This window comes from Dermochelys coriacea, chromosome 21 (genome assembly GCF_009764565.3).
Source record: "Dermochelys coriacea isolate rDerCor1 chromosome 21, rDerCor1.pri.v4, whole genome shotgun sequence".
In the NCBI taxonomy this organism is placed as follows: Eukaryota; Metazoa; Chordata; order Testudines; family Dermochelyidae; genus Dermochelys; species Dermochelys coriacea.
This window is the reverse complement of record NC_050088.1, coordinates 18,340,663-18,367,729: the sequence shown is the minus strand read 5'-3', so window position 1 is coordinate 18,367,729 and position 27,067 is coordinate 18,340,663. Positions and strand designations below refer to the sequence as shown.

At 43.2% G+C, this 27,067-nt stretch overlaps 1 protein-coding gene across 8 annotated transcripts in view; it reads right to left on the bottom strand.

Moving 5' to 3' along the window:
- The window catches only part of IPO9 (importin 9), a 167,120-nt gene that overhangs the window by 63,704 nt on the left and 76,349 nt on the right, over nucleotides 1-27,067 (bottom strand). For all 8 annotated transcript variants that reach the window (XR_005289802.2, XM_038379590.2, XM_038379586.2 and 5 more), the window contains 6 exons: nucleotides 21,910-22,010; nucleotides 15,328-15,386; nucleotides 14,586-14,737; nucleotides 11,236-11,334; nucleotides 10,943-11,049; nucleotides 1,108-1,247 (listed from right to left, as the gene is read on the bottom strand). Coding sequence is in view for 7 of the 8 variants with exons in the window: in XM_038379590.2 (XP_038235518.1) it covers nucleotides 1,108-1,247; nucleotides 10,943-11,049; nucleotides 11,236-11,334; nucleotides 14,586-14,737; nucleotides 15,328-15,386; nucleotides 21,910-22,010 (658 nt within the window). In the remaining variant the exon portion in view is untranslated. The remainder of the gene's footprint in view (nucleotides 1-1,107; nucleotides 1,248-10,942; nucleotides 11,050-11,235; nucleotides 11,335-14,585; nucleotides 14,738-15,327; nucleotides 15,387-21,909; nucleotides 22,011-27,067) is intronic.

Below are 27,067 nucleotides of genomic sequence, written 5' to 3'. Positions count from 1 at the left end.
TGGCCTATGGGGGTAGTAGGGAAACCCGGCCCTGCCCTCTCCACTGGGTTCTGACCGAGGTCCCTATGAAGCCGGAGAACTCCCACCTAGGTGTTCAGGCATCGGCTTCTACTACCTTCCCGGGGTCACTTCCTAACACAAGTTGCGTCCTGGGCACCTCCTCAGGTGGCAGCAGCTTGGCTTCTCCGTCTGTCTCCACAGTCAGTAAGTCACCTGCAGCACAATTCGGGTCCTCCGGCACCTCTGCAGGAACCTGCAGTACATGTCCTTTCTCCTCCACAGTCAGCCCCGACTGAGCTGGGCTGCCTCCTTTTATCTGGCTCTTCCATCTGGAGCATGCACAGCAGGGGAAAGGGGGCATGGCCTTCTGGGCCCACAGTAATTGATCCATCCCACTGACCCAATGTGGGGTTGGTACACCCCGTCACAGTGAAATCAACACTATTGCTTATCTAGTCTCTCAAACCGCTCACTTCTCCAATAAGAGCCTGGCATATTTAACACAACACACACTTCAAACGAAGTAGGTCAAAATTACAGATTGACCTGTTTTCTTAAACTTGAATTATTGGTAGTCCATTTTAACAATTCTTTACGCCTCCCTGGGAAAGTTAAGATGGGAAAGTGAGCAGATCCCTGCATAATACATGATCAGCTATTATTATTATTATTAGTTTGAACGGAGACCAAAACAGATTAAAATAATCCCAGGAGTGCTGTAACATCTGGTTTTAAATTAAAGTATTCAAAGGATGCTACTGACTTTTCTAACTCCTGTTGAGCTCCCCAAGATAGTATCCCTTCCACCCTCAGAGGACCCTACAAGTTCAGAGCCATCCACTTACACAAGAAATTTCAACTGAAAGTAGACTGGCTTAGATTAAGCAAGTTTACATTGTGTGTGAAATGTGGCAGGGCATGCAAATACAATGCCCCTCTACCTGTGTAGTTTCCCCCAAATATTTCTGTGCAATAGTATTCTACCTTGTCAATCATATCAGTTCCTCTACATACACTGAGCACCTATACTTAGAAATGCTTTTCAATGGTTCTGGGCTAACAGATGCTCAGCAATTACCACTACTCAAAGAATTTTTGCTGACATACCTGACAGATTGAGATCTGCAAGAACAACATTTGTCAGGAATCCATGCATATCGAAATGGATTCTACCATTCTTCACACTGTCTGTAATAACAGATTTCACAGAGCCCAGTGCCAGCATACAGGCTTCATGTATCTTCCACCTACAAAATGATTCAGATACCGTTAGTTTTCCCACATTCATTCTGAATACATATAAAAACCACACACAGACACAGACACACGAAATGATGAAAGTACCAGCAAGGTTTTTTGATCCTAAGCACCTTCCATCATCTCACTCCTCTCCAAACAAAAATCTGACCCACTTTACCATAGTCCCACTTAGATCTTGAACTTCTTACCTAGAATATTTTTTCCATTATAAAAAATTCTATACACTAATCACAAAACTTAAAGAAACCGATATGGGACTAACATGCTAACAAACTAATCGAACCATCAATAGATTTGCTGTTGACATAGCATATGATCACATATTAGCCATAAATTATGCTTAAGATAGGAAGTTGTCTTAAGTTTAACCTTAACTATATCCTTTTTGCTAGCTACAGAATTTTTGTATAGAATTTTAACCTTAAATTACAGAGCTATCCTTGCAACTAAATTATTATTAAACAAAATTTTAGTATAGAAATTTCATTCATAGATTATAAGGCCTGTTCATCTCATCTGACTTCCTGGTCAGAATCGTAGGACTAGAGGGATCTCAAGTGGTCATTTAGTCCAATCCCCTGCACTCATGGCAGGGCTATGTATTATACAGACCATCCCTGACAAGCATGTGTCTAACCTGCTCTTAAAAATCTTCAATGACAGAGATTCTACAACTTCCGTAGGCAATTTATGCCAGTGCTAAACCATCCTGAGAGTTAGGATGTTTTTCTTTAATGTCCAGCCTAAATCAACCTTGCTGCAATTTACGCCCATTGCTTCTTGTATGATCTTCAGAGGTTAAGGAGAATATGTTTTCTCCCTCCTCCTTGTAACAACCTTTTATATAGTTGAAAACTTATGTCCCCGCTCAGTCTTCTCTTCTCCAGACTAAACAAACCCAATTTTTTTTTCCAATCTTCCCTCTTAGGTCATGTTTTCTAGACCTTTAATCATTTTTGTTGCTCTTCTCCAGACTTTTTCCAATTTGTCCACATCATTCCTGAAATGTGGTGCCCAGAATTGGACACAATACTCCAGTTAAGGCCTAATCAGTGTGGAGCAGAGCGGGAGAATTACTTCTCGTGTCTTGCTTACAACACTCCTGCTAATACATTCCAGAATGATGTTACCTCTTTTTTTTTTTTTTTTTTTTTTTTTTTGGCAACAGCATTACACTATTGACTCATATTTAGTTGTGATCCACTATGACCCCCAGGATCCCTTTCTGCAGTACTCCTTCCTAAGCCGTCATTTCCCATTTTGAATGTGTGCAAAAAAAGGTTACCTACCTCTCATAACTGTTGTTCTTCCAGATGTGTTGCTCATGTCCATTCCAATTAGGTGTGCTCGTGCCAGGTGCATGGCAGCTGGAAGGTTTTTCCCCTAGCAGTACCTGTTAGGTTGATGCAGGCACCTCCTGGAGTTGTGCCTCTATGGCACCGAATATGGCACCAACCCGCTGCCACTTCAGTTCCTTCTTGCCAGCCACGTTCTGACAGGGGGTAAGTGGGTGTGTATTGGAATGAACATGAGCAACACATCTTGAAGAAGAGTTACAAAAGGTAGGTAACTTTTTTCTTTGAGTGATTGCTCATATCTATTCCGTTTAGGGGATTACCAAGCCGAAATTTGGAGGCAGGATCGGAGCTCAAAGGTTCGCTGATTGCAGCACTGCTCTGCCAAAGGCTGCATCATCTCTAGCCTGCTGAGTAATGGGGTAATGCGAGGTAAAGGTGTGGACTGAGGACCATGTCACAGCCCTGCAAATTTCTCGGGTTGGAACCTGGCCCAGGAACATCACTGACAACACTTATGCCCTTGTGGAGTGCACTGTCAGCGCAGGGGCAAGTATTTTTGCCAGATCGTAGCATGCCCGGATACAGGAAGTAATCCATGATGAGATTCTTTGGGAGGAGACTGGAAGCCTCTCCATTCTGTCTTCTACCGCGATGAATAGCTGAATAGATTTTTGAAATGGCTTTATCCGTTTGATATAGAAGGCTAGCGCCAGGCAAACGTCCAACAAATCAAGTTTTTCCTCCCTGCTACTTTGTGTAGAACTTGGCTTAGAACACTGGAAGAAAAATATCCTGATTAACAGGAAACTGGGAGACAACTTTAGGGAGGAAAGCCGGATGCAACCGAAGCTGAACCTTGTCCTTATAGAACACAGTGTGCGGAGGCTCAGATGTTAGGGACTTAAGCTCAGACACCCTCCTGGCAAAAGTTATTGCTAACAGGAATGCCACTTTATATGAGAGAAAACACAGAGAACATGTTGCAAGTGGTTCAAAGGGTGGCCCCATTAGTCTGGAAACAACCAGGTTAAGACCCCAGGCTGGGATTAGCTGTTGTACATCAGGGTATAGCCTGTCAAGACCTTTAAGAAAACAACCAACTATCGGATTGGCAAACACCGATCAGCCTTCCACTCCTGGATGGAAGGAGGGAATGGCAGCCAAGTGGACATTTATTGACAACATAGAAAGCCCTTGCTGCTTTAAGTGCAGGAAGTAGTCCCCGAGAGTGTAGGAAATGGGAGATATTGCGAAGACCAAATTGTGAATCTTCTATTTGGCTAGGTAGGTAGTCCTAGTGTGTGTCCCTACCTGGATGGTGGGAGGTTACCATGTTCAAAGACCTACTGTTTTTCCTAATGGCCCATTCAGACTGATTGCATTCTGTCTGATGGCCATTCCCCAAGTGCAAACTCTTTTGTAATACAGATATATAGTCAATATTCCTAACTTTAGATACAAAAATAATACATGCATACAAATAGGATAATCATATTCAGGAAATCATAACCTTTCCAATGATATCTCCCAAGACCCATTTTGCATAAAATACATCTTAGATATGCTAAACATATAACAATATTTCTATGAATAATATGGGGGCATAGTGTCACATGTAGTACATAGGTACAAGTGGCCATGTGGCCAAGGAGCTTTAGGCAATTCCTTGCTGTGGTAAGGAACTGCCTGAAACCTTGTATGATGTTGCACGGGGTAAGGAAATGAGAATCTGGGAGATATGCTCTTGCCTGTGTTGAGTCCAACACTGCACCTATGAACTCTATCCACTGAACAGGGGACAGGGTTGACGTCTGTACATTATAGAAGGCCCAGGTCTTCGAAAGTTGCTCTTATGAGACTCACATGCGCCTCAACTTGCACTTTGGAGCAGCCCTTGACCAGCCAGTCATCAAGGTATGGGAACACCTGCACCTGGCGCTTGCACAAGAAAGCAGCTACAACTGCCATGCACTTGGTAAATGCTCGAGGTGCCGCTGACAAGACAAAAGGAAGGACTGAACTGATAGTGATTGTGGTTCACCACAAACCTGAGGTACCTTCTGTGGGACAGTGTTATTGAAATATGAAAGTAAGTTTCCTTCAAGTCGAGGTTGGTATAATGGTCCCCCGGATCCAGGGAAGGGATAATGGAGACCAAAGAGACCATGTGAAACTTCAGTTTCTGTATGAACTTGTTGAGGTCTCACAGGTCTAGGATGGGCCTGAGGCCACCTTTGGCTTTCGATATTCAGAAATACCAGGAATAAAATCCCCTGCCCCTCAACTCCTGAGGGATCTCTTCCACTGCCCCCACACTTAGGAGCAGGTGCACCTCCTACATGAGAAGCTGCTCATGATAGGGGTCCCTGAAGAGGGACAATGAAGAAAGGTGAAGGGAGGGAGGAGCTGAAATGGAGAGAGTATCCCCTTTCTACCGGGCAAAGCAGCCAGAGATCTGATGTAATTGAGGCCCACGCAGGGAGAAATGGGATAGTCAGCATGGGAAGGTCGGAATGGATGGGTCCAGAGTTTGGATTGGTGCATTGCCCTTGGGCGCACCTTCCAAAGGTCTGCTTTTGACCTGAGGACTGTTTCACTTGCCTAGAGCCCTGAGCCCTCCTTCTATTATTTCTATTATGCCTCCTAGAGAAGTCCTGCCCACACTGCAGGTGGTAGAATTGAGGCGGGGCTGCAGCTTAAAGAGGCCTCCGCTGCGTAGATGGAGTGTGAAGCCCCCCAGTAGAGTAACTTTTTCTCCAAAAGATGTCCAGCTTTTTTGCATCACAGTTTCTGGGTGATGGGCCCTGGTGTGCTTGGCGCTCCTGCTTGTTCATCACTGTTATTACTAGGGAGTCCACTGGGGGGTGGGAGTGGGTGCGGGTGGTGTCGTGTATAAAAATGTTTGAATCCCTAAGAGGAAATGAAATACTTTCTCTAGGTTCTCTTTGCTGTCAGTGGTAGGGGTCAGCCACAGTGTCTTGGTGGTCTCCTGTTTAGTTTTTATGAGTGGGAGGACAACCTGAGAAGAGCCAGAAGGTGCCAGAATGTTCACCATGGGATCCAATGTTTCAGCAATCTCCTCGACCTGGATCCCCAGGTTCTGGGTCACCCTGCTCAGGAGCTGATGGAGGACCCTTTTGTCCCCTAGTGCAGGAGCGGGGAGGTTCCAGCCACTGCCTTGTCTGGTGAAGATCAGGACGAGGCTCTATCTGGGACCAGCACTTGTTACTGACCCTCGGCACAGAGGGGATCGTGTAGTGCCGGGTCTTCCGGTATGGTGACTGGACCTGCACTGAGGAAGGTAGAAGAGGCACGTGAGATACTGAAGCCACCGATGCTGACCTCCAGAACTGGCGACCCCCAGCTTTGGTGGAATGGCCAGGAAGTTCAAAAAGGTCATTGGAGCTTGCCATTGCGCAGGCCACAACATCGGGTGGAGGAAAACTTCCCGCTGTGGGAAGTCAAATGCCTGTTTCTGCGCCCCGTGTGAGCCATGGCTAAGATGCTAGAGCAGTCGGAGGCACCTGCTCTTGGTGCTGTCGGCACCAAGGGTAAAGATTTCACAGGAGACCCTTTACCCTTTTGAAGGTCACTGCACAGAGACATTTGGACTTCATGCCTCTTTGGCCTGAGAGGGTGAAGCCGCGCTCCCGGTCAGTTCGACCTAGCAGGGGAGCATGAGGGTTTACTGCCCGTCTCTATAGGCGGCTGCAGAGCTTTCACCAACAGGAGCATTTTTAGCCGCAAGTCCCTGTCACGAAGAGCCCTGGTTTTCAGGTTGATACAGTGGAGACACTTGGAAGGGACTTGTGTCTCACCGAAGAATTTCACACAGAGCGAGTACCCATCAGACCACGGCATAGGTTCCTTGAAGGAGCCCCACATTTCTTAATGCCCGGGGACCCTGGCATGATGGAAGCGCGATTACCTGGGGGGAAGTCTCAACAGGAGATGAACATGAGATAAAAGGGTTGTCAAATATGAAGGGAAGGGTAAACACCTTTAAAATCCCTCCTGGCCAGAGGAAAAATCCTTTCACCTGTAAAAGGTTAAGAAGCTAGGATAACCCTCGCTGGCACCTGACCACAATGACCAATGAGGAGACAAAATACTTTCAAAGCTGGAGGGAGGGAAAAACAAAAGGTCTGTTTGTGTGATGCTTTTGCTGGGGACAGAACAGGAATGGAGTCTTAGAATTTAGTAAGTAATCTAGCTAGATATGCGTTAGATTACGATTTCTTTAAATAGCTGAGAAATTAGACTGTGCTGAATAGAATGAATATTCTTGTCTTTGTGTCTTTCTTGTAACTTAAGGTTTTACCTAGAGGATTCTTTGTATTTTGAATCTTATTACCCTGTAAGGTATTTACCATCCTGATTTTACAGAGGTGATTCTTTTTACCTTTTCTTATATTAAAATTCTTCTTATAAGAAATTGAATGTTTTTTTCATTGTTCTTAAGATCCAAGGTTTTGGGTCTGTGGTCACCTATGCAAATTGGTGAGGATTTTTATCAAGCCTTCCCCAGGCAGGGGGGTGCAAGGTTTTGATGAGGATTTTGGTGAGGATTTTGGGGGGAAAGACGTTTCCAAACAACTCTTTCTCAAAAATAAACGTTTGGTGGTGGCAGTGGAAGTCCAAGGGCAAAGGGTAAAATAGTTTGTACCTTGGGGAAGTTTTAACCTAAGCTGGTAAAAGTAATCTTAGAAGGTTTTCATGCAGGTCCCCACATCTGTACCCTAGAGTTCAGAGTGGGGAAGGAACCTTGACAAGGGTTTTTTTTGTTTTTGTTTTTTAAACTAATGAACTATTCTAAAGGAAGGGAGAGAACTGGGATGTGTCTAGCTAACTATTTTTATTTCTTGTTACTTATTTCCTTCAGCGACCAGGGAAGAGGATAGCACCGAGTCCCGTCTACAGCCGAGGATGGTTGAGAAGGAACTGAGTGGGAGTGCAGGACACACGCACTCAGGCAGATCCTAATGATGCCACGAGACAGCAGCTGAGCATGTGCATCCCGACCAGGCACTGATACCAAATATCTCCGATCAATGGCATTGGGATGCACCATCACCTGGATTGGAGCACCCACGGGGACAGCACGCGAAGAACAACTGATTGTTCCTTCCTTAGTGGAGTACTTTGCATTTGTCCTTTTTGAATTTCATTTCCCTCAGACCATTTCTTCAGTTTGTTCTGATCATTTTGAATTTTAATCCTATCCTCCAAAGCACTTGCAACCCCTCCCAGCTTGGTGCAGTCCACAAACTTTATAAGCGCACTCTCTATGTCATTATCTAAATCACTGATAAAGATATTGAACAGAACCAGACCCTCCTGGGCGTAATACAGGCCTATGTTTTTTAAATAATCCTAATATGTGACAGGGCAAGTGAATCAACTCCCAGTGAACCTTATGAAGCTCTAATGGCCTTCACAACACCAACCACCCACTGCTGGCTTCAGGAGACTTGCTGGGCCTCCCCCACCCTCAGAATAGCAGGGGACCCCCACAAAGATTGAGTCCCTACTGTGAGCCATAGAAGGCTCATGCCCTCCCCATTAACCTAAAGACACTCATTAAAAGCCTCCTGAACTGCAAGAGCCTTAGGAATGCTAGTGGGACTTTGCACACACCTCCTGAAAACCTTAGTGTATTGTTCAGGGGCCAGCCAAACCACCTCTGCCAACAAGCCTCACTAAGGCAGTTTGCTCCCCCATGAACCCTTACCGTAGCATGTTAACATTGGGGCTGATTTTGTTGTCACTCATTAGTATCTACCAAGCCTAATAAGGCTCCTAGGACCTTGGGAGTGGTTATGAGGAACCCCAATGAGCCTTCGAAGGTTTGTAGGGAGTGAGGTTATTTCTCCTAAGGCTCACTGATAAGCCTCTTAATATCTGTAGGAGGGGTAGAATATCCTGCTGCACTGCCTATGACCTCTTCTTCATTTTCTCCATGTTCTCACCTGCATATTCTCTTACTCCATTGTCCCCCTTTTCCACAACCATTTTAGGTCCCCCCCCCACGTCTCCCAAACGCAAGCACCACTCTTTTGAACCCCATGCCCACACAACCCAAACACCCTCTTCTGGTTTTCCTCTTTAGTCCATAAGAAATGAGCACCTGAGGATGTCTGCAGGAATGGTGATACTGAGGCTACCAGGGGGTTGCAGGGCAGGGGCATTCCCACCCACCTTTAAAAGATTAATCCAATAAAACAACATTAGTGCCTACACTAAACTTGTTCTTATGTTAGTATGAAACAAAAATCAGAAGAATTCTCTGTGAGGAACTTATCAGCCATCTCCATGTGATAACTCAAAATATAAACCTATCTTTCCCTTCATCAATTTTTTTATTTATTTATAAATATAGTTATGGATGTTCTTGGCTTTTTTTTTTTTTAATAATGACATTTAGGCTTTCAGTAGTTAGTTGGTGGCTTACTTTAAGCTCAGAGCCAATGACTTTCTGGACTAAGGTGAACCTACCTCAAACTCAGGCTTAATTTACTAATTTTGAGACAGCCACTAAAAGAAAAGGAGTACTTATGGCACCTTAGAGACTAATAAATTTTTTTGAGCATAAGCTTTCGTGAGCTACAGCTCACTTTATCGGAGACAGCCACTGTTTTGCTGTGGGGATGGGTGGGGAACCAGAGAGGGCAATATCAGGCTTTCCAGAGAAATTCAGCTGAAAATTTAATTATGGAGTGATTACTGCCCCTTTCTAATATCCACTAAAAAACAACACTGAGCTAACACTATCTACACAACACAGGATATTTATGTGACAGTAAGTAGGTATCTATTAGACCAGGGATCCCAAACTCAAATCACCACGAGAGCCACATGAAGACTAGTACATTGGCCCAAGGGCCGCATCACTGACACTTTTTCATATAAAGATACAAAAGCCCCACCCCCACTCCCCTTTCCTTGGACAATGGAGATTTTCTTCCCCTTTCCGCACCTAATATGGGCCATTGAAACAATTCTAAAATTGGACACATTCATGTGGGGATAATGAAAAATCCACACACAAATAGAAACAAGAGAGGATACCTGAATTCAGCAGCATGAAACCAATGAAGAAGTCCACCCAAATTTCTTTTTTTTTATAACTCATCTGGAATTGTTGTAACCGAAAAAAACCTTTTCATTGAAAACTATTAGAACAATTTCAGTGCTGAAGTGCTGGCAACTGTTAGTTTACTCTAGGGAGAGCAGAGAACACTAGTGCTATATGAAAAGGAGTACTTGTGGCACCTTAGAGACTAACAAATTTATTAGAGCATAAGCTTTCCTGAGCTACAGCTCACTTCATCGGATGCATTTGGTGGAAAAAACAGAGGAGAGATTTATATATATATACACACACACACACACACACACAGAACATGAAACAATGGGTTTATCATACACACTGTAAGGAGAGTGATCACTTAAGATAAGCCATCACCAGCAGCAGGGGGGGGAAAAGGAGGAAAACCTTTCATGGTGACAAGCAAGGTAGGCTAATTCCAGCAGTTAACAAGAATATCAGAGGAACAGTGGGGGGTGGGGTGGGAGGGAGAAATACCATGGGGAAATAGTTTTACTTTGTGTAATGACTCATCCATTCCCAGTCTCTATTCAAGCCTAAGTTAATTGTATCCAGTTTGCAAATTAATTCCAATTCAGCAGTCTCTCGTTGGAGTCTGTTTTTGAAGCTTTTTTGTTGAAGTATAGCCACTCTAAGATCTGTGATCGAGTGACCAGAGAGATTGAAGTGTTCTCCAACTGGTTTTTGAATGTTATAATTCTTGACGTCTGATTTGTGTCCATTTATTCTTTTACGTAGAGACTGTCCAGTTTGGCCAATGTACATGGCAGAGGGGCATTGCTGGCACATGATGGCATATATCACATTGGTAGATGCGCAGGTGAACGAGCCTCTGATAGTGTGGCTGATGTGATTAGGCCCTATGATGGTATCCCCTGAATAGACATGTGGACAGAGTTGGCAACGGGCTTTGTTGCAAGGATAGGTTCCTGGGTTAGTGGTTCTGTTGTGTGGTGTGTGGTTGCTGGTGAGTATTTGCTTCAGATTGGGGGGCTGTCTGTAAGCAAGGACTGGTCTGTCTCCCAAGATCTGTGAGAGTGATGGGTCGTCCTTCAGGATAGGTTGTAGTGCTATATGTAACTTGTAGATGTCTTTACATGGGTTGGATCTTTTTTACATTTTTGCTTCTCGCACACAAAACCCACAAGACCTTAGTTTTACCCCAGTTGCATTACCAGAAAGAAGTTACAGTTCATTTGCATTATGTGCCTAATTCTGTGAGATAGCCCACCACTTATTCCATCATCATTGCAACTCGCATTGCCTGCCTCCTTACCAATGCTCAGCACCACTGTTTTTAGCCTGCTCAGCTTCCTGCAAGTGTCTTGTAGCTGCTGCAGCCAAAGCAGTTGCACTCTCATTCTGGAAATCAGCAGCTACAGCCTGGGTAAAAGAATTAATGACTGTCACACTGTTTCTTTCTACAGGTGCATTTTAAACACTTTTTGCAGCTGTTATACTTCAAACTAGCCAGTACAAACTGTATGTAAGGTACAGTAGCAATTTCTGTAACAATCAAGTTGTAATTCAATACCATTTGGGTCCTTAGACACAGAACACATTTCTTACCAGCAACAAGTCCTGTGCAGCAATCCTTACGGTATAGGAAAAAGTGTCATCATCTTCATCCTCCACAAATTGCTGTGGATTTGCAGTCCATACTTTTATCTGAAACAAAAGCAGAGGGAAAAATCACAATAGTTCAGTGACATCTGGATGACCTTGAATACTGGAGTGACAAATGGAATAAAATTCAGTAGTACCAAGTACAGAGTCATGCATTTAGGGTCTAATAAGAATTTCTGTTACAAGCTGGGGCTCATCGGGTGCAAGCAACAGAGACCTGGGAGCGTGGGATGATCACAGGATGACTGAGCCACCAGTTGGTGTGGCCATGAAAAAGACAAACACGACTCTGTGACGTATTAGGTGAGGCATTTCCAATAGAGAGAGAGAAATATTAATGCCATTGTACAAGGCACTAGTAGGACCTCATTTGGAATACTGTGTACAGTTCTCATCACCTATGCTCAAGAAAGATTAAACTATACTAGATCAGATGCAGAGAAGAGCTACTACCATAAGGAGAATGACAGCCTATCTTAAGAAAGGAGGTTGAAAGAGCTTGTTTAGTCTAGCAAAACAAAGACTGGGAGGAGATATGATTGTTCTATAAACACATTAGGGAGTAAACACCAGGAAGGGTGAAGACCTATTGAAACTGAAGGACAAGAACACATGGATATAAACTGGCCATGAAGAAATTCAGGCTGGAAATTAGAAGGTTTCTAACCATCAGAGGGTGAAGTTCTGGAATAGCCCTCTAATAGGAGTGGTGGGGGCAAACCACTTATTTAGCTTTGAGAGAGAGAGAGAGAGAGCGCGAGCGAGCAAGCGAGCACGCACACGCGTGCGTGCCCGAGAGCTGGACAAATTTATGAAATGGAAATTTTTTTAAAGACACCATATTAGAGGTTCAACTTAAATGTATACCTCAACTAACCCACAGTAAGAAAACCTAAAAAAGAGCCACCATGGCTAAACAAAATAAAAAGCAGTGAGAGAAAAAAAGGCATTCTTTAAAAAGTGGAAGTTGAATCCTAATGAGGAAAATAGAAAGGACCATAAACTCTGGCAAAATAAATGTAGGTCCCTCACCAAAAGCTCTTAAGCAAAGTAAACAGTCATGGGGTAAGAGGGAAGGTTCTCTCATGGATTGGTAACTGGTTAAAAGATAGGAAACAAAGGGTAGGAATAAACAGTTTTCAGAATGGAGAGAAAACTCAGTGGTGTCCCTGAGGGGTTTGTACTGGGCCCAGTCCTATTTAACATATTCATACGTGATCTGGAAAAAGGGGTAAACAGTGAGGTGGCAAAATTTGCAGATGATACAAAACTAAAGGTAGTTAAATCCCAGGCAGACTGCAATCTCTCAAAACTGGGTGACTGGGCAACAAAATGGCAGATTGAATTCAATGTTGATAAATGCAAAGTATCGCACACTGGAAAACAATCCCAACTATATATATAAAATGATGAGGTCTAAATTAGCTGTTACCACTCAAGAAAAAGATTTTGGAACATTGTGGATAGTTCTCTGAAAGCATGCAGTCAAAGCAAACAATGTTGGGAATCATTAAGAAAGCGATAGATAAGAAGACAGAAAATATAATATTACACTATATAAATCCATGGTACGCCCACATCTTGAATACTGCATGCAGATGTGGTTGCCCCATTTCTAAAAAGATGTATTGGACTTGGAAAAGGTTCAGAAAAGGGCAACAAAAATTATTAGGGGTATGGAAAGGCTGCCATATGAGGAGAGGTTAAAAAGAGACTTTTCAGCTTGAAAAAGAGATGACTAAGGGGGGGAAATACGACAGAGGTCCAGAAAATCATGACTGGTGTGGAGAAAGTGTTATTTACTTCTCATAAACACAAGAACTAGGGGTTACCCAATGAAATGAATAGGCAGCAAGTTTAAAACAAACAAAAGGAAGTATTTTTTCCGCACAATGCACAATCTGTGGAACTCCTTACCAGAGGATGTTGTGAAGGCCAAGACTATAACAGAGTTCAAAAAAGAACTAGATAAATTCATGGAGGATAGGTCTATCAATGGCTATTGGACAGGATGGGCAGGGATGGTGTCCCTAGCCTCTGTTTGCAAGAAGCTGGGAATGGGCGACAAGGAATGGATCACTTGATGATTACCTGTTCTGTTTGTTCCCTCTGGGGCACCTGGCACTGGCCACTTTTGGAAGACAGGATACTGGGCTAGATGGACCTTTGGTATAACCCAGTATGACCGCTCTTATGTTCTTATGTTTGTGATGGAGGGAAAGGGGGAGAAGGCTTCGCAATCACCAGCAGTGGTCAGGAAGGGATTCCCTTCCCCACAGTGTATTCTGGGAGGGTTTTGTTGTTGTTTTTTAAGTCTGCTCTCTCTGAAGCATCAGAGATGGCCATGACTGGAGACAGGCCACTAGGTGGGGTGAGCCAGGGCTCTGAGATTACATCAGCAGTCTCTCTCTCTCGGATGCTTGGCTGGCTGATTCTTGCTCACAGTCTCAGGGTCTAACAGATCACCATATAGGGGGTCAGGAAGAAATTTTCCCCCAGGTCAGAATGGCAGTGACCATGAGAGTTTTTGCCTTCCCCTCCAGCGTGGGGGTATAGGTCACTTGCCAGGATTATCTGGTCTCTCTCATTTAATCATTACCCTGCCATTATGCGGGCCTCTAGCGCTGGGGCACCTTCGTCCCGCCTATTCTCTGCCTGTGGCACACAAAAGTATAGTCTCTTGTGGGACTCATTTACTTTGGTCTCATTTCTGTTGGGTTTAGTGTGTGGTGCTGGATGGTGTTGGTGGCCAGTGACATACAGGACGTCAGACAAGATGATCTGGTGGTTCCTTCTGGTCTTAAATTCTAGGACTAAAAATCGTAGGAAATAATCAGAAGACACCTATTCAGTTATCATGACTAAGGCTTCAAATCATTCACAGAAGTCACGGCTTCCGTGACCTCCATGAATTTTGCAGTGCTGGTGTGGCTGACCCCAGGACCACCCCAGCAGCTGGGGAAGCCCTGGGCCAGCCACTGCTCTGGCAGCCAGTCCCTGGCACTGCCCTGGATCAGTGGTTAGGACTGCTGAGGGGGACCCCGGGCCGCTTCCCACAATGGCAGTCTTCCGGAGTGCCCCCCTCCCAGGAGAGAAGATTTAGTCTCAGGTATCTTTAGTAAGTTGCCCATAAACTGTCCATGACTTTTACTAAAAATACCCGTGACTAAACTGTAGCCTTAATCATGACTCCTTCCCACCCAAATCCTTTCTCGTGCTTCATCTGCTAGTTTGAATCTCTCATGTGAACAGGCTTCCACTGTTTGCCTCTTACTTTTTACATGTTCACTTACCTGCTCCTCTGTGATCTGCATGTAGAGTATGATGTAATATATCAGCTCTGGCAAAGCTTTCTTCACTGTGCTTTTAAATTTGTGATTTTCCAACAGGGCATGTACAAACTCAAATATGCTGAACACTAGATTTTCAAAGCCCAATACTTCACCTGAACAAAGAAACAAGGAGAAAGTTTCACGACTGACTGTCGAATCATGGACCTGCATAAATGACTGGCAAATATTAATATTACAATCTGTTAACATGTCAGGTAGGATAATCTCTGGTCTCACGCCTGGGGTAGTGAGAGCTGGGACTACTGCAGATGCAACACTGTTCCACCTTAGGAGTAGCCTGCCGCCCCTTGCATTTCATAGCACCCTCTTGGAATGATTAAGTGGCAACACTGTCCAGTTTTGACAGAAGTCCTATGTTCTTCATGGCCAAGGAGCTAGAAAATGCCTGGCCATATGTGTAATTTTTAACAGAAAAGGAAATGATTGCATTTTTAAAAGAATGTAACTAGTGTCCCTTTAACAATAGCCTTACTCTTCAATGCTAGCTGGAAAAATCAATACACTACCATCATTTGGTGTAACTCACAGAATGTCATAAACCCCACTTCACCACCACAATTGCATACAAGTGAACAGGAATATAAATTTGTCTAGGTCATTGTTCTGAAATCAGTATCTGTTGAGATGAGTTTCCCTACTCTCTCCCTACAGAGAACAGAAGTGTATCATGACTAGCACTTACCATCAGAATCCACAGGGTCCTCTACCTCTTCTGTATAATTCACTTCTGTTCTCACATAGGTATAAGCAAGCAGTTAAGTAAATAAGAGTAACCATTTAGTTTACACATTACTCGAGGATTGCTTCTATTCAGTAACAAACCCACTCAAATTATTAAGTCTTTATATCGGGTTTCAGAGAAGCAGCTGTGTTGGTCTCTATTCGCAAAAAGAAAAGGAGTACTTGTGGCACCCTAGAGACTAACAAATTTATTTGAGCATAAGCTTTCGTGAGCTACAGGAATGCATCCGATGAAGTGAGCTGTAGCTCACGAAAGCTTATGCTCAAATAAATTTGTTAGTCTCTAAGGTGCCACAAGTACTCCTTTTCTTTTTAAGTCTTTATATGATTTCCTAAAGCAAATTAGTTTTCACTTTACAGCAAAAAATCATTGTATTTCAAGTAGAATAATTAAATATGAAATGCATAAAAGCACGAGTAACCTTTATTGAATTTTCCAAGTAGATTTGTTAAAGACAGACAATATAATTATGTTCATTGACAGATTTTGGATGACCCCTTTTGATTCATTTTAAAAATCCACTGAGGATAATGTGTGGATGAGGGAAGGTATGATCTAAAACTTCATTCTCACTAATGAGATTTTAATATAAATGGAACCACAGGGCAGAAAGTTTGGTTTCTAACTGAAAATTTACACCAGCAAAAAAAGGTCTACGAGAAAGATTTAAATTACAAGTCAAATTAAAAGTGATCCACTAGAAAATATTTCTCTGTGATACTGACACCCCAAAACACCATTCTGTGACGCTAAAACCTTCTAGCAATTCCTCCTACAACAACAATCCTCTATGCTCCTAAACATAGCTGTATATATCAGCTGTATATACACCATCCAACATATAGCAGCAAGATTTCAGAACACAAGATGTTCTGATAGGTGGAACACATGTTCCAATATGGTGATTAGCCCATTACTCAATGAGGGGGGAAAGACAATAACAGAAAATGTGGAAATGGCAGAGGTGCTTAATGACTTTGCTTTGGTTTTTGCCAAGAAGGTTGGCGGCAATTGGATGTCTAACATAGTGAATGCCAGTGAAAATCAGGTAGGATCAGAGTCTAAAATAGGGAAAGAACAAGTCAAAAATTACTTAGACAAGTTAGATGTCTTCAAATCACCAGGGCCGGATGAAATGCATCCTAGACTACTCAAAGAGCTGACTGAGGAGACATCTGAGCCATTAGCAATTGTCTTTGAAAAGTCATGGAAGATGGGAGACATTCCAGAAGACAGGAAAAGGAAAATAAGGACAACCCGAGGAATTACAGACCAGTCATCTTAACTTTTGTATCTGGAAAGATAATGCAGCAAATAATTAAGAAATCAATTTGCAAACATCTAGAAGAGAATGAGGTGATAAGTAACAGTCAGCATGGATCTGTCAAGAACAAATCGTTCAAATCAACCTCATACCCTGTCAAAGAAAGCTAACAAGCCTTGTGGATAGGAAAGAAGCGGTAGATGTGGTATACTTAACTTTAGTAAGGCTTTTGATACTACCTCACATGACCTTCTCATAAACAAACTAGGGAAATACAACCTATATGGAGCCACTATAAGGTGGGTGCATAACTGGTTGGAAAATTGTTCGCAGAGACTAGTTATAAGTGGTTCACAGTCATGCTGGAAGGGCATAATGGGGGGGGGAATCAGTTCTGGGTCCGCTTCTGTTCAATATCTTCATCAGTGATTGAGATAATGGCATAGAGAGTACATGTATAAAGTTTGCGGACGATACCAAGCTGGGAGTGGTTGCAAGTGTTAGGATAGGATTAAAATTCAAAATGATTTGGACAAACTGGAGAAATGGTCTGAAGTAAATAGGATGAAATTCAATATGGACAAATACAAAGTATTCCAATTTGGAAGGAACAATCAGTTGCATACATACAAAATGGGAAATGACTGCTTAGGAAGGAAGGCAGAAGCTCAAATAAATTTGTTAGCCTCTAAGGTGCCATAAGTACTCCTTTTCTTTTTTGCGAAGACACAAGAAGTAATTCTTCTGCTCTACTCTGCGCTGATTAGGCCTCAACTGGAGTATTGTGTCCAGTTCTGGGCGCCACATTTCAGGAAAGATGTGGACAAATTGAAGGAAGTCCAGAGAAGAGAAACAAAAATGATTAAAGGTCTAGAAAACATCACCTATGAGGGAAGATTGAAAAAACTTGGTTTGTTTAGTCTGGAGAAGAGAAGACTGAGTGGGGACATGATAACCCTTTTCAAGTACATAAAAGGTTGTTTCAAGGAGGGGGGAGAAAATTGTTCTTCTTAACCTCTGAGGATAGGACAAGGAGCAACGGGCTTAAATTGCAGCAAGGGCGGTTTAGACTGCACATTAGGAAAAACTTCGCAACTGTAAGAGTGGTTAAGCACTGGAATAAATTGCCAAGGGAGGTTGTGGAATCTCCATCATTGGGGATTTTTAAGAGCAGGTTGGACAAATACCTGTCAGGGATGGTATAGATAATACTTAGTCCTGCCTTGAGTGCAGGGGACTGGATTAGATGATCTCTTGAGGTCCCTTCCATTTCTATGATTCTATGATAAAAGAAGAGAAAGACTATGCCTGGGCTATTGATATAAAATGCCTTGAGGCTCTGCAATCTCTACAAGAACCAAAGCCTCTCCAATCAAAAGAGCGAGTGTGGAATTCATTCACTCAATTCTTTTACTACTGAAATATGGTGTCCAGTTCTGATGTTCACACTTTTTAAAAAAAGCTACTGAAATACTAGAGAGGGTTCAGAGAAGAGCTGCAAGAAGGTTTCATGGTATGGAAAACCTGCTTTACTAAAGAAGCTTAATCTATATAATTTATCCAAAAGAAGATTAAGATGTCACGTAAGTACAGAGAAAAGCTATCAGATAGAGCAGGGGTGGCCAACCTGAAGCCTGAGAAGGAGCCAGAATTTACTAATGTACATTGCCAAAGAGCCACAGTAATACATTAACAGCCCCCCATCAGCTCCCCTCCCCCTGTGCCTCCCGCCCACCAGCAATCCCGCCAACCAGTGCCTCCTCCTCCATCCCTGCACCAACTGATCAGTTGTTTTGTGGCGTTTAGGAGGCTCTGGGAGGGAGGGTGAGGAGCGAGGGCATGGCAGGTTCAAAGGAGGGGGTGGAGTGGGGCCAGGGCCTTTGGCAGAGCTAGGGGTTGAGCAGTGAGCACCCCTGGCACATTGGAAAGTTGGTGCCTGTAGCTCCAACCCCGGAGTTGGTGCCTATATAAGGAGCTGTATATTAACTTTTGAAGAGCCACATGTGGCTCCGGAGCCACAGGTTGGCCACTCGTGAGATAGAGGACTCCTTAATCTAGCAGACAAAGGCATAGCAAGATGTAACTGCTGAAGTCAGAAAAATTCAAACTGGAAATAAGATGCATATTTAACAGTGAATATAACCACTGTACCAAAATCTTTCCAGCAAGTTAAAAAAGTATGGATTGGATGAATGGACTATAAAGTGGATAGAAAGCCGGCTAGATTGTCGGGCTCAACAGGTAGTAATCAACAGCTCGATGTCTAGTTGGCAGACGGTATCAAGCGGAATGCTGCAGGGGTTGGATCTTTATTAATAATCTGGATGATGGGATGGATTGCACCCTCAGCAAGTTCGCAGATGACACTAAACTGGGGGGAGAGGTAGATATGCTGGAGGGTAGAGATAGGGTCCAGAGAGATCTATACAAATTAGAGGATTGGGCTAAAAAATCTGATGATGTTCAACAAGGACAAGTGCAGAATCCTGCATTTAGGAGGGAAGAATCCCATGCACCGCTACAGGCTGGGGACTGACTGGCTAAGCAGCAGTTCTGCAGAAAAGGACCCGGGGATTACAGTGGATGAGAAGCTGGATGTGAGTCAGCAGTGTGCCCTTGTTGCCAAGAAGGTTAATGGCTTATTGGGCTGCATTAGTAGGAGCACTGCCAGCAGATGGAGGGAAGGGATTATTCCCCTCTATTCAGAACTGGTGAGGCCACATCTGGAGTATGGCGTCCAGTTTTGCCCCCCTCCCCCCCCCGGCTACAGAAAGGATATGGACTAATTGGAGAGAGTCCAGCGGAGGGCAATGAAAATTATCAGGGGGCTAGGGCACATGACTGACGAGGAGAGGCTGAGGGAACTGGGTTTATTTAGTCTGCAGAAGAGTGAGGGGGGATTTCATAGCAGCCTTTAACTACTTGAAGGGGGGTTCCAAAAAGGATAGAGCTCAGCTGTTCTCAGTGGAGGCAGATGACAGAACAAGAAGCAATGGTCTCAAGTTGCAGTGAGGGAAGTCTAGGTTGGATATTAGGAAAAACTATTTCACTAAGAGTGTAGTGGAATCTCCATCCTTAGAGGTTTTTAAGGCCCAGCCTGACAAAGCCCTGGCTGGGATGATTTAGTTGGCATTAGTCCTGCTTTGAGCAGGGTGTTTGACTAGATGACCTCCTGAGGTCTCTTTCACGCCTAATCTTCTATAATTCTATGTAGTGGATTATCCCTCATGGTGAATCCATGTTGACTGTTCCTGATCACCTTCCTCTCCTCCAAGTGCTTCAAAATGGATTCCTTGAGGACACTGCGCCATGATTTTTCCAGGGATTGCGGTGAGGCTGAAATTGAGGCTAGGTGTCTCTCTAGAACAGGGATATCCAATGTGGGGCCCCCAGAATAGCTTAATCTGGACCACAGACCAGGGTGAATAAAAATCAATGTTTTTTTTTTTAAAATAAAAAATATCGATTTTTATTTAAATCAGATTTTTTGATTGAGGAAAAAACCCATCTAAAGATAAAGATACATTATAGCTCAAAGATATCTCATCAGGGAACAGGGATTACAAATTCTAATTCTATAGTATATGAGAATATATTCATGTAATGTTTAAGAAAAGTTTTGTAAATGAGTTCCAATAGTTCATGGATTAAAGACCCAATTTTATGGGGTTTCACAGGCTTCTGTACAGATTATTTAGGTTAATCTTTCTATCTACCCAATGGGACTCAGTGCTCAGTCTAGACGATACCATCAGAGATACTTAGTTTTGCAGTTCTCAAACTGTGGATTTGTGTCTCCAGAAGAACATGCTTGGTAACAGCAAAAATGTTTTCAAATAAATAAATATATAGAGGTGAGAAACAACAGAGCTCAAATCTAATGTCCCTCTGCAAATTTGTGTATACAGAGTCAAAAAAGTTCAATAAATAGAAGATTGTTGGGGGTGGAATAGATCTGGACAAGGAGAAGAAGTCTGGAGATAAATGTGAGAAGCGAGGGACATATGCTTGTTTTGTAAAAATATTGTATGTTTGCTGTTGAAGAAAAAAATCCAGAATACTTAACGATGTTGTTTTAGTTAAATAAAACAATTTAAATGTCTGTCTGATGATGTTCTCCTCCTAATACAGCATGGCAAGAAAATCCTCCAAATATTAATGATCAACCTGCTGAATTGGAGATAGTTCACCTCCCAACGACTTCATATATATCTGCTTCAATTACCTTTGGTAAATGAAATAACCAAACAGTCACTCATTTTCTGATATAGCTGTAAAACTAATCTGAAAAGTTTTCAAAATAAATCACTGTTTAGAAATGTATAGTGTGTACCTTCTAAAAATGAAATCTACGTCTATCTCTGAGTTGTGAAGAATATGTATTAAGGTTATAACAACCAACAAGAATGCACTTTTATGTAGAAAACCATGATTAAATCGAATCTTCCTGACTAGTGATTTAAATAATGATTTAAATCAAATTCATGCTGCCACAGACCTCCCATGAATCTTCAGACTTGTTTACACACACCCAGAATTCACACTACTGGGGTGTAATTTGAGAGCACATCAGTGCATTGTGCTTTAAATCCCCAAGTAGTACCTGCTAGCATCCATTGATGTAGTCATGTCTGAAACAGGACTACATCAATGCACACTAAGGAACATTTAGTACACACCAGCAGGATCCAAACAGGGGAGATAGAGTGCAGTACTCTACAAAATCATGGCCCCATAGTGCAAACTCTGGGGCCATGTAGACAAGCCCTTTATTTATTTTATTAAAATGACCATAGTCGACTTGTCACGGTCCCCTCTTCATGCCTACATGAAGGCAGGTCCAATCCCAGTGAGTATCATTAGTATGAATTTAAAGACCAACCAGGATTGCTGTACAGCAATCCAGTAAAATTGGCCTGAGCCAAGTGGCAAGGTGTCAGATCAGGCACACCTTATGAAATTACTTTGACACCCCGGCTCTAGACGAAATGCTCTAGTTTAACCACAGGTTAATGGGCATGATGCAGGAATTACTGGGTGAAATTCTAGGACCTGTGTAATGCAAGTGGTTGGACTATTGATCAAAGATCCATTAACCAATTGTTTCTTTTGTGTCCTGTCTGTCATGGTAAACTGATTGCTCTCCAATTTGCCTACAGCCATGTACAAGATCTGTGTACAATTGCTTTCTTCTTCCGAGACTCCTCAAGAGCTCTTTTATTCTACTTTAAACCACATACCATAAGGAAAAAGGATATAAGGCTGCACTTTCTGTTAGTGTATTCCAAACAATTGGCAGGATCTGTTGCATGGAGGAAACCATGTGTTTAGGATAGTTCTTCACTAGAGCTGTCACAGCCTGGAAAACAAAAACATCAATGGAGCAATTCATTGATAAATTCATTCAATGTATCAGATTAAAGAAGTAAGAACAAGTCACCTTGGCAAAATACTTTCTTCAATAATCTCAGAAATATTCGGCTCACATTTGCTCTTTTGCAAGGGCTGAAAGGCTCAGAGAATAGGATTGTTAATAGTATGCTAGTGCTGAGAAACTGTGGTAAAAAAGCACTATAAAAAGCCATTTGATGCAGACAGATTAAAAAATTATCACATTTAGATCACTGTTTTGAACATGGTTCAGGCCACTGGTTACCATCTGATGGCTATTCAATCAACTACCATGGCTAAGTCTGCATCCTTGCTGTCAGTGTCAGAGATACAGGGCAACAGGTGTCAGAACCTGAACTCCTGATATCCACAGAAATTGGTCCTCTCTAGGTCTGTAGCCAAGGATAAATCTTATCAGGTATATTCAGGATGTAGAAGTGAAATATAAGCATTAATTAATGTTGTAATATTGGGCATACGTCTCAGACCCGCAAGATATTTAGCTTACCAAAACAAGGCCTCAGATCTAAACATTGGTTAGCTTCTCACATCAGACTATGTCACAAGATAAGACAGTCACAGGAATAGATGTATTAACTGCTGGTATTTAGGAAATATATACAGTAATGTACCAGTTAAAGTATTTTGGAGATTTTTTGCAAATACAGTACAACCCCATTTATCCGGTCTAATTGGGACCAGGGCCAGATCAGATAATCTGATGGCTCGTCCTTCAGGATAGGTTGTAGATCCTTGATGATGCGTTGGAGAGGTTTTAGTTGGGGGCTGAAGGTGATGGCTAGTGGCGTTCTGTTATTTTCTTGGTTGGGCCTGTCCTGTAGTAGGTGACTTCTGGGTACTCTTCTGGCTCTGTCAATCTGTTTCTTCACTTCAGCAGGTGGGTACTGTAGTTGTAAGAATGCATGATAGAGATCTTGTAGGTGTTTGTCTCTGTCTGAGGGGTTGGAGCAAATGCGGTTATATCGTAGAGCTTGGCTGTAGACAATGGATCGTTCTACTGTATAGGCATCAAGTTATGGTGACTGATTAATGTAAATTGTAATGAGCATAAGGGAAACTAACGAGATAACCTATGAAAACCAGGGCACCCCAAACATAGTGAAGTGTGGAAGTTCAAATAAGGAAATGGGGTTGAAACCTCCATAAATATACATGAACCCCAGTGGGCATCAGCGTAACACCTTTAAAAACTGTATCCCAGCCTGCATGCCTTGGAAATGCCACAATGAAATCCACTGGTGACTGTAACAATGAAGTTAAGGGGGAAGGCTTTCAAGCAGGAAATGTGAGTGATCACAGTCATAGGGCTAAACACTTTGCACTCACTCTATCTGCTGTTATATTTCAGTGTTTGTGGGAGTGTTTAGCTATTTGGTGGATTTGTTAAAAAGGGAATTTGTGGTAAATTGCAAATTTTCTCATCTACTTCTTAGGTCTCTCATTCTAATGACACTGATAATTATTTTCCTGATGCTGTAACTGCTCAGGAAACCAAATCCTTATTCACCACTGCAGTCTAAGATTAATCAATACATAAACTTTGTAATGTTTCCTCAGGTAGGCCAGAGGCCAAAAATGAAGCATTACAAAGTTTGTATTACCTATGTCTATGTTCTATCAACAGAGGGCTTCAGTTACTAAATTCGTAAATCCACCATTTTCCATCAGTGCAAATCATTTCAACCACGAAGTAGCTTCTTATCAATTTTGTATCTCTCCCTGTCTGGTCCATGTCCCTGTCTGAAACCAGTCTTGGGAGTGACATCCTTCCCCGTTTAGTGTGCCGAGATCCTCACAGTTCCCCAAGGCAGGCCTGCATCCTCCAAGACTCTGAAATCATGCCCTTGGACACCAGCAATCCCACTCTCTTTCCATGTTTCAGAGTAGCAGCCGTGTTAGTCTGTATGCGCAAAATGAAAAGGAGTACTTGTGGCACCTTAGAGACTAACAAATTTATTTGAGCATAAGCTTTCATGAGCTACAGCTCACTTCATCAGATGCATTCACTCTCTTTCCATGGCTCTCTGGACTGAATCCAGCCAAGCCAGATCCCTATGGGAGCGCTGTCCTTTACTCCTTCAGGGTGCAATGCTCCCTGTAAGTATTTGCAGTGACACCAGGCAGCATTTTCAAATCAAGGAAACAATGCATTAGTCACCTGGAAAACAGAATCTGAAAGTCCTCAGGTTAAAAAAAGAGAGGCAACGGTTAAGACTAGAGTTCAAACTGGATACCACCGGGCCAGCTACAGTAGAACCTCAGAGTTAAGAACATCCTTAACTGAACAAAAGTTATGGCTGTTCTTTCAGAAGTTTACAAGTGAACAATTACTTAATAAAGCTTTGAAACTTTACTACGCAGAAGAAATATGTTGCTTTCCCTTTATCATGTTTAACACAGTACTATACTGTACCTACCTTTTTTTTCCTTAGAGACTAACAAATTTATTTGAGCAAAAGCTTTCGTGAGCTACAGCTCACTTCATCGGATGCATTTGGTGGAAAATGCATGAAACTTTTCCACCAAATGCATCCGATGAAGTGAGCTGTAGCTCACGAAAGCTTATGCTCAAATAAATTTGTTAGTCTCCAAGGTGCCACAAGTACTCCTTTTCTTTTTGCGAATACAGACTAACACGGCTGCTACTCAAACCTTTTTTATTCCTGTCTCTTCTGCTGCCTGATTGTGTACTTCTGGTTCAAACGAGGTGTCTGGTTGACTGGGCATTTCTAATCTGGTGTTCATAACTCTGAGGTTCTACTGTACACAACTGTAGAAGCCATCTTGGCATACACATTCTCTCTCTCTCTCTCTGTCTTTTATCCCAGGTGTGTGACTGTTGTATCTGTGAGCTCCGCTCTTAACAGAGCCACGTGACACCCCATTGTTCTCCTGCTCTGCTTCCCTGCAAAAGGGGGGAGGGGGGAATCTCCTTCCTCTTGCTCTGCCGCGGCCTGACCCATGCTCTGTGCTGCACGGTGGCTCCAGTTGGGTGGCACGGCTGCCCGTCCTGGTGCTCTGGGCGGCATGGCTGTAGCACTGCCAGCCACCGGTGCTCCAGACAGCATGGTAAGGGGGAGGGAGCAGGGGGGGTTGTACAGAGGGCAGGGGAGTGTGGGGTGATGGTCAGAGGACAGGGGTATGTATAGGGGTTGGGGTGGTCAGAGGGCGGGGAACAGGGGAGTTGAATGGGGGCAGGAGTCCCTGGGGGCGGTCAGGAAGGAGAGGGGGGTTGGATGGGGTGGCGAGGGGCAGTCAGGGGCAGGAATTCTGGGGGCAGTTGGGGACAGGGAGAAGGGGTGGTTGGATGGGGCAGGGGTCAGGAGGCAGTCAGGAATGAGAGGAGAGGGTTGGATGGGGCAGCGGGGGGCAGTCAGGGCAGTTGGATGGGGCAGGGGTTCCGGAGGGGGGGGCAGGCCATGGCTGTTTGGGGAAGCACAGCCTCCCGTAACCATCCCTCCATACAATTTCGGAAACCCGATGTGGCCCTCAGGCCAAAAAGTTTGCCCGCCCCTGCTTTTGCTGTGGTAGCTAGGTGTGAATATCCAGGCCATTTGGGGTTTCCTTTGTCCTCAGATCCTCCACTGACATGTGAAGACTTTACTCAGTTTGTTAATGACTCCAACCAGGCTGCTGAGTCAACACATCATCCCTCCCCCTTACAGTTAGTGCACAGAAATGCAAAGCCAAGATAGAATCTGAGGCATGCATGGGAATCAAAAATAGTACTAAAATCCCCACATTCATCACACTTCTCATCAAGTTTTGTATCTCTCCCTGACCTCTTGCTCTGCAAATCTTCCCACTCTTGCTGCTTGTTTGTCAGCCTCTAACAAAAACTTAAGTGTCTTCTTCCAAGTGGTCCCTGTAGCCAATTAGTTCATTTTATCATCCATTTATTATTGTGTTATGGTCAATTCATATGCCATCCCATATATAATCAATATATGCTAAATAGATTTAAATTGTAGGAGTATAGAAGTATACGATTGACAAGTATTTAGGAGTGATGAGAGTGCATATAAGTCTAGGTTTATAAGTAAAGCATGGCTGGAACGCAAGACCTACAGGCTGAGACCTATAAGATTTCAGCTTAGTCAGACTAGGCCATAGGCTTAAAAACACCTGACATAAGTGGGTGATCTAGGAATAACCCTATGCCAGGAAGATCACAAGATTAGTGTAAAAGATGTGACAATAGGTAATGTTACAAAAACTAGATTATTGCAATAAACTGCAAGGTATTGTCCAGGATCATGACACACCTGATTGTAACATCATGGAATGTCCTGTCCTGACCACAGGGTATATGCTGTGCATAGATGCGAATGAGAATACGAGGAACTAAGAAACAACCTATGAAAAATGAGGAGTCCAGTGGCACCTTAAAGACTAACAGATTTATTTGCTTTTGTGGGCAAAAACACACTTCTTTAGAGGCATGGAGTGAAAATTACAGATACAGATGCATAAATATACTGGCATATGAAGAGAAGGGAGTGCACATAGAGGGGAATCAGCCTTGACAAGGATAAAGGAGTTTGAGGCGCAAGTTGTGTTCTTGTCCCTGTTGAAGGACAAAGCCCAGGTAGGGACCATCAAACGGTGGAAGTCAATCCGTGGTTACACATGTGGTGTCGGAGAGAAGGCTTTGGATTCTTCGATCATAGGATGTTGCTCCAGGAAGGAGGATTGCTAAGAAGAGATGGGATCCACCTAACGAAAAGGAAGAGCATCTTTGCAGGCAGGCTTGCTAACAGTGAGGAGAGCTTTAAACTAGGTTCGCCGGGGGATGGCGACCTAAGCTCTGAGGTAGGTGGGGAAGTGGGATACTGGGAGGAAACACAAGGAGTAGAGTGCAACAGGGGAGGCTTCCTGATTCATAATGAGAAAGCAGGGCAATCAGCTAGTTTTCTTAGATGCGTGTACACAAACGCAAGAAGCCTGGGAAACAAGCAGGAAGTCCTGGCACAGTCAAGGAACTATGATGTGATTGGAATAACA